This window comes from Pagrus pagrus (assembly GCF_965226575.1).
Source record: "Pagrus pagrus genome assembly, chromosome: 3".
Lineage (NCBI taxonomy): Eukaryota > Metazoa > Chordata > Actinopteri > Spariformes > Sparidae > Pagrus > Pagrus pagrus.
In genome coordinates this window covers 17,936,391-17,948,879 of record NC_140187.1, presented here as the reverse complement: position 1 = coordinate 17,948,879, position 12,489 = coordinate 17,936,391, and the positions used below count along the sequence as shown (strand labels likewise).

Below are 12,489 nucleotides of genomic sequence, written 5' to 3'. Positions count from 1 at the left end.
TGATAAGAAAAGAAATAATCTTCAGAGATTATTTACATTTAATGCCGTCTCATCAGCAGCATCTTTGTCTGGTCGAGATTACATTTATTCTAGGTTGCCAATCTTTAAGAAAGCATTAGAGAAGCAGAATTAATAGGCTCTAGATCAGCAGCGCTTCCATCTGCTAATCCTGTGGATTAGTTCAGTTCTACTTCACTGCATCCATTTCTGTTACCATGCTAAATTTGTGAAGATGGTTGCAAACGCTCCATTTTTGTACACCGAACACGTACGATGTGAATTTTCCTACGACGCTGAACCCTCTCCAATCTTTTAAGATGTTTAACACGTGCAGTAAGTGATTCTGTAGAAAGATCAGATCACATTCCCAGGTCATCAAATACCACTTTAGATCAGTGGGTCTGTATGAAACAACCTGGGAATGAGACGCAACAATCAACTATCTTACATACTGGCTCTAAAATGAATACAAGCCAGGAAACGTTTCAAATTTGCTTTGTCTTTTTAATAATTACTGTCAGGCAAAACCCATATGACCATTACATTTATGACAGGTATTCTTACAGTACAAGACAGAACTCAAGGGGATCAGAGCCAGTGGCATGGCCACAACTGACCACTAAAAAGTAAGACATTCATCGTCATTAGATTGTTCCAACTTTTACATAGAGTTCACAAATGTATTTTGCATTTGACTCGTATCAAACACAACAGTTTTTCTTGATTACCTAGCAAATTCTAAAGACCTTGATAGAAACAGCAGAGTAGAAAAAAACATTGTATAACAAGCAGAAGAATTCCTGATTTTATCTTAATTTCCTGTCAAGATGCAAGACGTACAATATATTGCTTTCAGGTGCTCAACTCAAAATGGGTACCCCAAGTCTCCCAGAAACACATTCTTCAGTATCGCAGTCTGCCCTGTTCACTCACTTGACTGTCTCCTGCAGTTATAACAGAGGCGCAGTGTCTCCGGCCCGGGCTCAGACTAGTCTAACCGTTACACCACAGGGGGAGCTGCCATTTAAAGAACATACAGGAGCTAAAAGATGAACAATCACAAAGATAGGACCAACAATATTAGCCCCTCCTCAAAAGTGCAGCTTTCCATCACTCATCGTCAATCAAAGTGTCTGAAACTCATACGTTTTGCTTCTTTTCGTGGTAGTGAAACACAGAATGACTACAAAATAAACTAAATCAAAAACTATTCCTGTTCACTGAGAGCGCAGGACACAGTATTCAGTCATCGCAGTACACTTGAGGAGAGGACATGATGAAATACAAATGACACGGGGATGAGTATTCAAAGTTTCCAGAAGTGACATTTCACAATAATTAAAAAAGCTGAACAGGAGGCAACACAGAGTCTGGACTGTAGTTTGTTCTGCACAATGATGCTGGTAGATGTACCTCTTATAATATTTAGTGCATTGGCATCAAATGTAGTTATACAAATAAAAGGTACATCGACATTATTGTGATAAAAAAATGCTCCAAAATCCAGAATCTGTGTTGTCCCTGAATGTAAAAATGCTGTCTCAGGAGAGCACCTGGTTGGTTTCAGACTCAACAGACAAGAGCCTGATTGTTGTTTTTTTTAAACATGGACACACGACTTGGTGTTCAGCAGGACAGAGTCAGACCTGCTCCCACAGTCTTCAGGCCATTAACCAGTATGCTGGTCCCACAGGCAGAGAAACCTGTGGCCTCATTTATGAAAAGGTTTTTGATTTTTTTTTTTTTACAGTTAAAATCAAATCAAAGATTTCCATCAGAACATTTAAAATCAAATTAATCAATTATTTTCCTTGGCAACATGACAGTATATACCATTATTATCATCTTTCTCATCAGGATTATGCTGCTAAAATCTTCACCTCGACTCATGATTGTGGCCGTCCTACTGCCCTCGTTGCCATCTTTTTTTAGCGAATAATTTTAAAGTGATTGTTTTAATGACATCTGGGAAAACATCAGAGAACATTTTCATAAATGCAGCCTTTAGTTGCCGCGTACAGGTCGACATCACAGCGAGAGGTGCCTAGGCAGACCTCTGGGTATAGAAGAGAATATAGGCCTGAGTGTTGCACACTTCCTCCACGCTGCAAACCTTCATCTCAGAGTCATTACAGTGGACCCAGAAACCTGAAAGACAAAAAACAGGTTTAAATATGATGCAGAACAGCAGGACTTCATAGGTTGATCTGAAATATGTCCAGTGTTTTTCTCACCTCCTTCTGTATTGTAGCAGTATGCGGTGTAGTGCCCTGAGCCGAAGCCTTTACCATGGTGCATAACTACAGCAGACAGATCGTAGGTGTAGCCTCCTCTGTGGACAGAGTGACCTGAGCCTGTGCAGCAGTATGGTTTGATGTTCAGAACTTGGTCAAAGGCCACATGGACGCCAATTTTCTCCCTATGGTTCCGCCCCGACCATCTGCCGTACAACAGGGACGAGTTAGCATCACAAGGATTCACATGCGTCACACTGAACAGAAATGCGCTCTGCTTCCAGCTACAAATAACAACAAACAAGACCGATTTCTGCGGCTGTAATAAAAGTGATCAGCCTGAGGAGAGACTCACCTGAAGCGTTTGAGGTGCAGCCGTAGAACCTGAGGTAAACGGTAGATCAGAAGCTGCTTACGTGCCTCTGACAGAACTAAGGGTTTGTGGGATGATTTCCGTCTTCTTTCTGTCAAACCATAAAACAATGAGATGGTTATTTCACAACTCCATTCAAACTAATCTTATTGAAGTGAGGCTTTGTTTGAGTGCAGAGGTGACACTCCCCTATAATCTAAAATATCAGGATTTGCAAGCAGCTAAAACATTTAGCTCTCCTACACCAGACTCCTGATTTAAAATGAATTAGCCAAGTGAATTTCAGTGGAAAACACATTTAATTTCAAAGTTCTATTTTGTAAACGTATTAATTAAAATGTCTGTTTTTAAAACTTTAAACTAATGTAATTTACACAAATATCTCCTGCACTCAAAGTCAAATTTCCTTTTCTGATGGAGCTCTATTTGCACAAGTATGTGGATCATAGAATTATCATCAATGCCGTTTGTCAGAAGTTGATTAATTGATTAATTGTGAGCAGGCATCCTGATTTAATGAAGAATTCCAAAATCTTTAAAAGCGGCTGGCTTTGCTACGCGTTGTATGAAACATTGTACTAACTGTTGCAGTGGTTGCAGGCGTAGATGCTGCCTTCAAGGGCCTCCATCTCCGTAAACTTGGACAGCATCTCGGTGAGGGTGCAGCTGCGCTGGTAAGCCTGGGAGCCTGAGCCTTTGCCGATGCTGTGGTATCGCTCTGGAAACTCCAGAGACAAATCCCAGAATGGCTCAACTGTGTTTGACTTGTGCTTACAGGACAGACACGTCACCTAAAAAGTATGCAGCGAGAAGAGAGGAAAAACAGGTGAAGACTCCAGGTGTAGGTACATGTCATGTTTGTTGAAGTCTTAGTCTTAGTTTTTAGGAATTTAAAGGACCAGTCTGTAGGATTTAGGGGCATCTATTAGCAAAAATAGACTATAATATTCATGATTAACTTTTATGTATATTCACCTGAAACTAAGAATATTTGTGTTGTTGTTCGGGTGAATGAGCCTTTTGTATCTACAGGGAGCGTGAGTCCACAGTAGCCCAGAATGGACAAACCAAACACTGTCTCTAGAGGGCTTTACATGACTTTCACATTGCAACCGCTTCGCTAAATGCCACTAAATCCTTCACACGGGAAGGGGATTGCTGAAGACAATACAATGACAATACAATCACTTTGAAATATTTGAGTATTTTAAAAATAATAATGAAGTCGATTACTGTTAAAGGGACGGAGAAATAAGCAGCATTAGTAGTTGATGTGTTTGTGTGGAACACATTGTTTGTTAATCTCACTGCCCAGTTTATATCAGGGATGCTGCATCCTGGAAGTCTTTTAAATTTTAAATCAATTGCTCAATCATTTTTTAGGGTTGTTCCGATACCAGTACCCGTAAATGCTGCCAACACTGCCTAAAATCCTGTAATCTGTATTAAGCACATAAGTCTATGCACCGGTCCGATACCACATCATTTATTTATTAGAAACAGGACCCTGCTTCTTCCCGGCAGTGTCCCTACACCTGTAGGCAACTAACAGATTTGTTACTGCACAAGTAGCCTATATCCATACACGGCAGGGGATAGTGTAATATCACATCCATAACATAACCTACAATTTCAATCAGAGGAGAAAGAATTTCCTTGACTGATTTTTTTATGCCTAAACAAACAAAATAAAACTTTCTTCGTTTTCATGACTGAAAAAACAATCTGACCTTAAAGGACACAGTTTCATACAGTTTTACAGCGGACCCTGCCACCTTTCTAGCTTCACACAGTGCTCTGGGGACCTTGTGTTCCTCTGAAAACAACTTGCTTATTCAGTTATGGAAAAAATGAATATTTCCGAGTTTGTATGAATACCTCATTAATATTGTGAATATTCAAATTCAGAGTTTTAATTACTTCTCCATACACAGTGCCCCTTTAAAGGCAGGTTTGGAAAAGGTGCTTCTGGGTGTAGACAGGATGAGGCTGCACGAGTCTCTATCCTAAAACCAATCTGTATCACAGTGACTCATTATGTCAGTGTTTTGTGAAATACGCACAGGAGCTATATGTTCAACACCGAGTACCTGAGGATATGTTAATCACACTGTAAAATGTTTTAATCAGCACGTATGTGATGTGTTGACAGTCTCACCTGGCTGAGTAGCTGCCCGTGAAAGATGGTGTTCAGAACCTTTAGCACTTGCTTGGATAGCTTCCTCTTGGTGATGGGGATAACTATCCTGCGTTTGGATCCCTCCGTGTCCAGCTCCTGCTGCACCTTGTCCAGCAGCTCGCACAAGAACTCCTGGGCGTCCTGCTGGTCGTAGCCACGGAAAGCTGGGATGAGGTTCCACACAGAGTGCAGCATGGCGAAGGGAGACACTAAAGACCACCGGCCTGACCACATGACCCTGAAAAGTGTATGTAACTCATGGCACAGAGACATCTGCTGGCGGGTTGAGCACCTGGGCTCCTTGGGCTGGACCAACTCCGCAGCCTGCGGGGAAGGCGGGGCGCTCTCTTTTTTGCCCACGGGCAAATTCCAACTGCCTGCCTTCCCCATGCGTCCAAGAGGGCATCCTGACAGTGCTGTGTTACCACTGCTGACGACGCCTCCTGTCACACCCTTCATCCCTTGGGAGTGATTGGTCTTGGCCAGCAGCTCCTCAGTCTCACACAGGTCCAAAGTGAGAAAACACTCCCTGAATTTCTGCAAGTGGCTCAGCACTTGCAATATTGAGTTCATGTAGCATGTGTTCCCCAAGTTGCGCAGACCAGTGACACCTGGAGCGAGTCTCCGGCGGGTTACGGCGTGCGTGGAGTAGTATCTCCTCAGTTTAGCGGATCTGCCATTCTGAGGAGCCTTTCGGGACAGGGTTAGGAGGGAAGGCTTCTTGGGAGGAGGAGGTAGGCGTTCTGGAGGGTCGCGAAATTTGCGAGGAATGAGTGTGATGGTTGAACGTGGCGCCTGAGTAAGAAGCCTAGCACTCTTTCTGGGTGGTACATTGCCAAGCTCTTCCATGAGTCTCCTTTTCACGTCTTTTTTTTGTCTTCTAGCTTCCTCAAGTTTCTCTTTACGCTGATTCTGCAGCTCCTGATGTTTGCTGATCCACGTCTGAAACATCTTCCCGAGGAGTGCTTTCCTCCTGTGACGCAGGGCCAGCTGCATGGCGGGCTGTGGCCCACCTTCCCCCCAAGTCGAGGAGCGTAGCGAGCGTCGGCCTGGGCTGCGCACAGTAGAGAGCGCCCCTCTGAGGAGTTTGAGGTCTCCCTCCGCATTATCATTGAGTACATAGTCTCCACAGGCGAAACAGAAGACGTCCAGCTCACGCACCTCCATAGCCAGTGGGTGGTGTGACTCCTGAAAGTGTTTGAGTGAGTGCTCCTCCATGAAACGTCCACAGGCCACATGGGAGCACTTGAGGCAGGCCCACACTGAATCGGTGGTGCTGCAGTCGACACAGCGCCATTTTTGAGGATTGAGGATGGAGTGGTCGTGGCCCAGACGAAGGCGTCCGACGTGCTTACAACGATCCATCTCTCCTGATACACATGTGGCCTCAGTGATAGGACACACGTCCTGTAACCAAGCTGCAACTCATTCTGAGGTAAGACATACAGGGAAACAAACAAAGTGAGATTAAGATCTGACCATATTATCCAGAGGAGAATTATTATAGTGTCCACTATAAATCATTGAATTAATGAGCATACACATACTCTATCAGAAGTGACAGAAGATTAGAAGGTTTACTTACTGTAAAAGTAGTTTCGAACAATACATCACAACATCTGCAGAGAACTCAACAGCACTGTTCAGCTTGATCACCCATGTCCACTGTCACCACCAGCACCAACAGGAACATTCTGAGACACACAGACGAAATCAAGTAAATAATGCATAGCTGCATTTACTCTGGTTAATTACACAAAAATCTGTCTCTACAACAGACAGATTTTCAATTAAATAATGTTACAAATCACCGAAACTAGAAACATCAATAACAATTTACAAACAATATAAATAAGGCCTTTGCTGAGAAGACTGGTCAACACAAAAATACTTGTTTCTCAGCTCCAGAGATACACTTTGATTGGCTATCCACTAGAGTGGGATAATATAACATTGTTTACATTAGCATAAATATGCAACTGTTTTGTACAATCTACTCTTCACAAATATTTACTAATCTGAACAATTCATTAAAAACAATACCAGACGCTGAAAACTGAACGTGCCTGCAAACCTTCTAAACATGACGGGGTTTCACAGTTAACTGTGATTTTGCATTTGAGTCCAGATATGCAAAACAGCATGTACACCATGTCCTAAATGCACTTGGTGAATGCAAGATAGCGTCCCAAAAATACCCGTCTTCTCCCATGTGCAGCAATTTGAAGCAATTTACATGCATTCATCATTTTTATTGGCCATCGAAGAAGTCGATGTATTATATTAATCTCTTTACAGAGACATTCAGTTTGTGATGTTATGTGGATTTCCTTGTGGAGGACTCGGGTCAGATGTGACTTTAAGCCCGTTCTCGAGTGCCTTGCCTCAGTGCCTCTCTCCACTCCACTAACAGAAAGCAACAGTAGCCAGCTCAAGTTTACAAACAGCGTCTGTTAACATAAACAACCTGGCTTGTAGGTTTTTCCTTGGTTTCAGAGAGAGCCTGGGCTGGGTGGGGTAACACCATTAATATTGTGGGCCTGTAACACCCATTTGAGATATTGCACATAATACTGGCCTGTACAAATAAACCTGGCATGACATTATAAAAGACATATAATACAGACTATTGGCAGCAATTAGAGTTAAAGCAAAATAGATTATAGCTGCTGTGGTGAAAATGTAGTAATGGTATGATAATGATACAGTCTGACATTGTCAATATGCTTACTCAATATAAAAGGTGATCATTTCATTAGATAAGATATCTAAAGCTCTTTAATGTCCAAACTTACAGGCAGAAATGCTGACATGAAGGAGACTGGCTGTCTGTCCATTTAAATGATCTGTTAATCCATGTAATTGTCTAGCTCGCCAGCACCAGCGCTATGCTACACCATTAATCTTGCTTTTTATTTTCCTCTCTGTGTGAATCATCCTCTACTTTTTAAAGCATTTTCGTGAAAAGACATCGTTAACTTGCAAGTCGGTGCAACTGGTTTCTGCACAGCTGCATACCCAAATGCTGTTACGTTATGTTGTGCTTTTGACGCTGTGTCTACTATTGTGGCGCTGATATTCACAAACCTTACAATATCCTAAATGTGTGTGTCCGTGCATTAAAGCCCGTGGTGTGGAGCAGCCTGGCTGGCTCTGAACGCCATGCTAAGCTACCCCACCATCACCATGTTCAGCCAGAACAAAGAACAGTCAGAGAGCCACTCTCCAGGAACATCCAACAACTTTGTTGGTCTGAGGCAGCTCTGCGAGCAGTAAGTTAGCCACCGCCGCTAACCGCTAGCTCCAGCAGCCCTGCTCGGGATTAGCGTCGCCTGGCCGTGTGCCGTCTCACCCAATAATGCACTTTGTGAAACACATCTGATTCGCTTGGCACCAAGTAGCTAACATTTTATGTTATTAGCTCGCTATAGTGGCTAACGTTAGCTTCACGGCTAACGCGTTTGCTGAGCACAATCGAAGTTAACCTAACGGTTGTTGTTGGTCGCTAGCGCTCACCAACTATTAACACTGTGCGGCTTAGCTCGCTAGCAAACTGCGCCGTTAACCGTGAGAAAACTCCCCGGTGACTTTCAGCACAGAAAGCCGGTTAATGGAGCGCACATTAACGCCGGGCCTCATCTGTGGTCGTCACTACATTTGTTACATCTGATAATGGAAAAGCTGGGTAACGTTACCATCGCCAACATCCATCCATCCGGTACACTCAGAGCTGGTTGTTGTCCTCCTCACAGATTGAACAACCCAACTCTCGATCCGAGCCCAGACCCTGCTGCTCTCATTGGACTGGGACTGAGCGGCAGCCGGGCTCTCATTGGCGGACTGGCTGAACAACAGGCAGCAGGATGGACCGTCCGTCCGTCCACCCACCGAGGCCACATGGAACAATAACCGAGGCTAGACCGCGAACCGCCGGGCTAAAAAGAGGACGGCTGCCCCCGAGCATCTGACCCCGGTGTCCCCGAAAGCCCCGCGTTCACCATGTGTCAGCTGGTCTGTGCTAATCTCATAACATGCGTGTGGGGATGAGTGGCTTTAACACACAGTATCAGCTGGATGAGGAGGGGACTTGATGCAAAACAAGACGAGCCTCAATCACTGCAAATAATTCTGATTTAATAAAAGATACGACTGATGTCAAGGAGTGTTCCTGTATAAAGCTTTAGTAAAAAAAAAAAAACACACACACAATTTAAACTCATTTTAACATTTATGTGTTGTTATTATTATTAGTGTTTTTTTGTTTTGTTTTTTTCAAATAAAATCCCATTGCTGATAAATGTATATAATAGCCACCCTTCTTCTGTCTGTAGTCACTACTCTGTTTCTCTGTACTCTGGTTACACATCACAAGTAAAAATCTATGAACACCAAAATAATCTGACTCTGCAAAGTAACAAGTTACTTAAAGGGGCACTCTGGACACTACTGGAAATTAGTGAGGGGGTGCATATATGCGTTGGCATGGATGCAATAGCAGTCAAATGAAACGTGTCGCATTAGTTTTGGGCACCAAAATTATTCACAAAACACAAAATATAATTCAGATATGTCACAGAATAAACAATCGAGTGAAACACACAATATCCCAATATTCCTAACTCATTTTGAGTGGTGTAGTTTTGGTGAGAAAATTCAAACTTTTACAATTTTAATTTTCACTACATTAATGTGTTTTCATTCATTTTGCCTGATCAGACTCACTTATTCTTCATGGAGGACATTTTGACAAGTCACAGGAATAAGCACTGGTGTAAATACTATTACTCATAGCCAAATTCCCTTTAGCCTCATCATGAATTTTTTGATTTTTAATGTTGTCAATAATACCTGTGGTTTGCCTGCTTTTATAAAGGAAAATGTAAAAAACCTCTGTCGTTGAGAAAATGTCTCCTGGATGTAAACCATCAGTGAACTTAGATCTTCAGGTCTCTGCCCTGATGCACAGAGACTTCCTCGTCCGTACATCATTAAGGTTTTTCCTGTTCAAAATTTTATTAACTAATTAAACATAAGCCACCATCCATTGCAGGAAATCTAATAATAATTATGTGTTCATTATATAGATCTACACATCCCTACAGAAGGTTACAACCTCACCAAGAGGACATCAGAAGTATGCTTGTATGATAATAAAAGAAGAAACACAGAGACTCTGGCAAATGTCCTCTTTTACGTCTTTTTATTACAAGATGCTTTATCAAACAAGAACGTGTAATGCAATATTGAAGCACCAGAAATGGAAATAAAAAATCCAGGCTTTCAAAACTGCCTGGATACCATGCAGATCCACAGGACCAGAATTAAAGCAATATCAATACAAACATATAAAAAAAAATAGATCTCTCCATTACCACTAACACCTCATCGCACGTTACTTCCTGGGGCTTGAAGTTTACGAAGTTTGTTGAACAGCTCCAGGTACTGAGTCATGGTGTCAACAGAGTCTGCTGGTGCGAAGAGTCCTTCGGGCTTGGCAGCAAACACAGACGGCAGTTCAGGGACGCTGGAGCCCAGAAAGGACTGCATGAACTCCTTCGTGAGATTCCAGCAGTCACCTGGAACCACACAGGGACAGTACTCCACCTGAGGAAGCACGCCTAGAGTTAATGCTGTCACAGTGTGACAATGTAATGTTTCTACTTGCAATAATATTCATTTGATGACATACCTCTACTGATATCCCTCTGGCGCTGGAGCTCATTGTCACAGTACCGACTTTTATCAAGAAGTCACAGTAGCGGTATCTGGCACCACGACACTCCACCTTGTGGCCCTTGGCATTTTGGAAGTGACTTTTTAGCTTCACCATGAGAACGTCAAAGTTAGCGTCGGCTATCAGGCAGGGTCCGCCTTCAAACAGAGCCAGGCAGCTCAGGGGAGTTTCAGAGTTGTGCATCACATATAAGAGTTTGGAGGGCTGACCTGTGACAGAAGGGAAGAATGACTGTCAGAGGTGTCAAGTAAAGGAGTTTATTCACTCAAGTACTTATGTACAGTTTTGTAGTATTGGAACTATGTATTTTTACTTTAATGGTCCAGTTTGTAGGATTTAGTGGGATTTTGGGGTAGGAATGAAATATAATATTCATTTTATGTTTTCATTCATGTATAATCACCTGAAACTAAGAATAGTTGTGTTTTTGTTAACTCAGAATGAACCTTTATCTCTACAGAGGAAGCAGATCCTCTTCTATGCCATGTTTCTACAGTAGCCCAGAACAGACAACCCAAACACTGACTCTAGAGAGGACCTTTCTTGTTTTTCGCAGCCACAGTGGAGGAGGGTAAGACGAAGGGTATTCAATTTAACACAATGCAATTTGTACATTGTAACACTGTAGTTACTGACAGGATAAGGCTTTCCATGTAAAAATACAACAACATGTTAAAATATGATGAACTGTTACAGTTTAAATTAGCCAGCAGAGCCCGACCAATACACAATACCAATATTAGGGAGTAGATACCAATATATCGGCCCATATACATATTTTTTGCAGCGATGCCTCAAATATGGCTATAAAAACACTGTGTGACGGATGTAACAGAGGCAGGATATTTAACAGTTTAACAATAAACCTTTATTGCCCAAAGTTACATCAGTGCACTGAAAAAATTAACTTTCCTGGAAATTTTACAATTATAAATCATCTAAAGCAACCTTTTCAGCATTATGTTCATACTCATTACGTAAGAACAAAAGTTTTAATATCGGCTAATATGGGACAACATACACGCGGATAGCGATATATCTGTGATAGGCCAAGATCGGTCGGGCTCTGGTATCCCCTATCCCTCATGAGTATAATAACAAAGAGCCATACGTCAGTATTGTAAAGATTTACTGTCTTTAAATGCTCTCACTATTGATGGCCGATATATGGCCCTAAAATAATATTGCAAAAAATCTAAATTCAGAAAATCACATCACTTTAATGCAATCTATAAGAAAGGCTGGGTGAAATGAGAGTCATAGAAGAGATTTAGTGGTTACCGCTGACATTCCCAGTTGCATGGTATGTCTCACAGTCTACACAGAAGCTGCCCTGCTTCACTGCACCCAGCTGCTCCAGCTTCTTGTGCAGGATGTCCACTGTCTGCTGCACACTCTTCCCCTCAGCCACAGGCACCTGGCACACACTACAGGACAAACAAGGCACCACATCACACATGCAGCAGCGTGCTCTGTAGGGAGGAACTGAGCAGCCAGGTAACATCTGCTTTTTCTTTGGGATGGGAATTGAACGTTATCGGAACTACAGACAGAGCATCGTGTGAATGAACCTGAGCGCTGAGACGTGATTAAAACATATGAGGCGAGATGCTGAAGATAAAGCCATTCATAAATTAAGTAAATAGTGCCCGCAAGATTGTTAAAATGTTATCAATAGTTCAAATCGTAAAGTAATTATCTCACCAAGTGACCCCCATTGATGTTTCGTCTCCAACTGTTTTCCTGCCTTTCGGTGGAGTACTTCCGGGTAAAATACGGCACTTCCGGTAAAGTTAAATCTGAGTATTTACATTTATTTATTTATTATTTAAAAATACAAACAGCCAGTAGATATTTATTTCAACTTACGATGCTGATATTCTTTTAATTTTGACGACAATAAAGCAGTTTAATGCTAACTTTACTTGCTAGGTTAAAGACGTAGCTGTGATACGTCACTTCCTCCTGG

General features: G+C 42.2%; 2 protein-coding genes and 1 long non-coding RNA gene across 3 annotated transcripts; 1 reads left to right on the top strand and 2 right to left on the bottom strand.

Moving 5' to 3' along the window:
* Positions 1-483: 483 nt before the first annotated feature.
* usp49 (ubiquitin specific peptidase 49) lies at positions 484-8,617 on the bottom strand. Its single transcript, XM_084349466.1, has 7 exons — positions 8,482-8,617; positions 6,372-6,480; positions 4,766-6,216; positions 3,191-3,398; positions 2,590-2,698; positions 2,235-2,440; positions 484-2,148 (listed from the first exon to the last, which is right to left on the bottom strand). The coding sequence occupies exons 3-7, from the start codon at positions 6,149-6,151 to the stop codon at positions 2,045-2,047; spliced, it is 2,013 nt and encodes a 670-aa protein (XP_084205592.1). The 5' UTR covers positions 6,152-6,216; positions 6,372-6,480; positions 8,482-8,617; the 3' UTR covers positions 484-2,044.
* LOC311255194 lies at positions 7,907-9,015 on the top strand. The gene is made up of 2 exons (XR_014622334.1): positions 7,907-8,058; positions 8,539-9,015. It is a non-coding gene; the product is annotated as an uncharacterized lncRNA (long non-coding RNA).
* A 952-nt stretch (positions 9,016-9,967) lies between these two features.
* Positions 9,968-12,380, bottom strand: med20 (mediator complex subunit 20). Its single transcript, XM_084349271.1, has 4 exons — positions 12,225-12,380; positions 11,802-11,947; positions 10,476-10,729; positions 9,968-10,390 (listed from the first exon to the last, which is right to left on the bottom strand). The coding sequence occupies exons 1-4, from the start codon at positions 12,236-12,238 to the stop codon at positions 10,169-10,171; spliced, it is 636 nt and encodes a 211-aa protein (XP_084205397.1). The 5' UTR covers positions 12,239-12,380; the 3' UTR covers positions 9,968-10,168.
* Between the last annotated feature and the right edge of the window lie 109 nt (positions 12,381-12,489).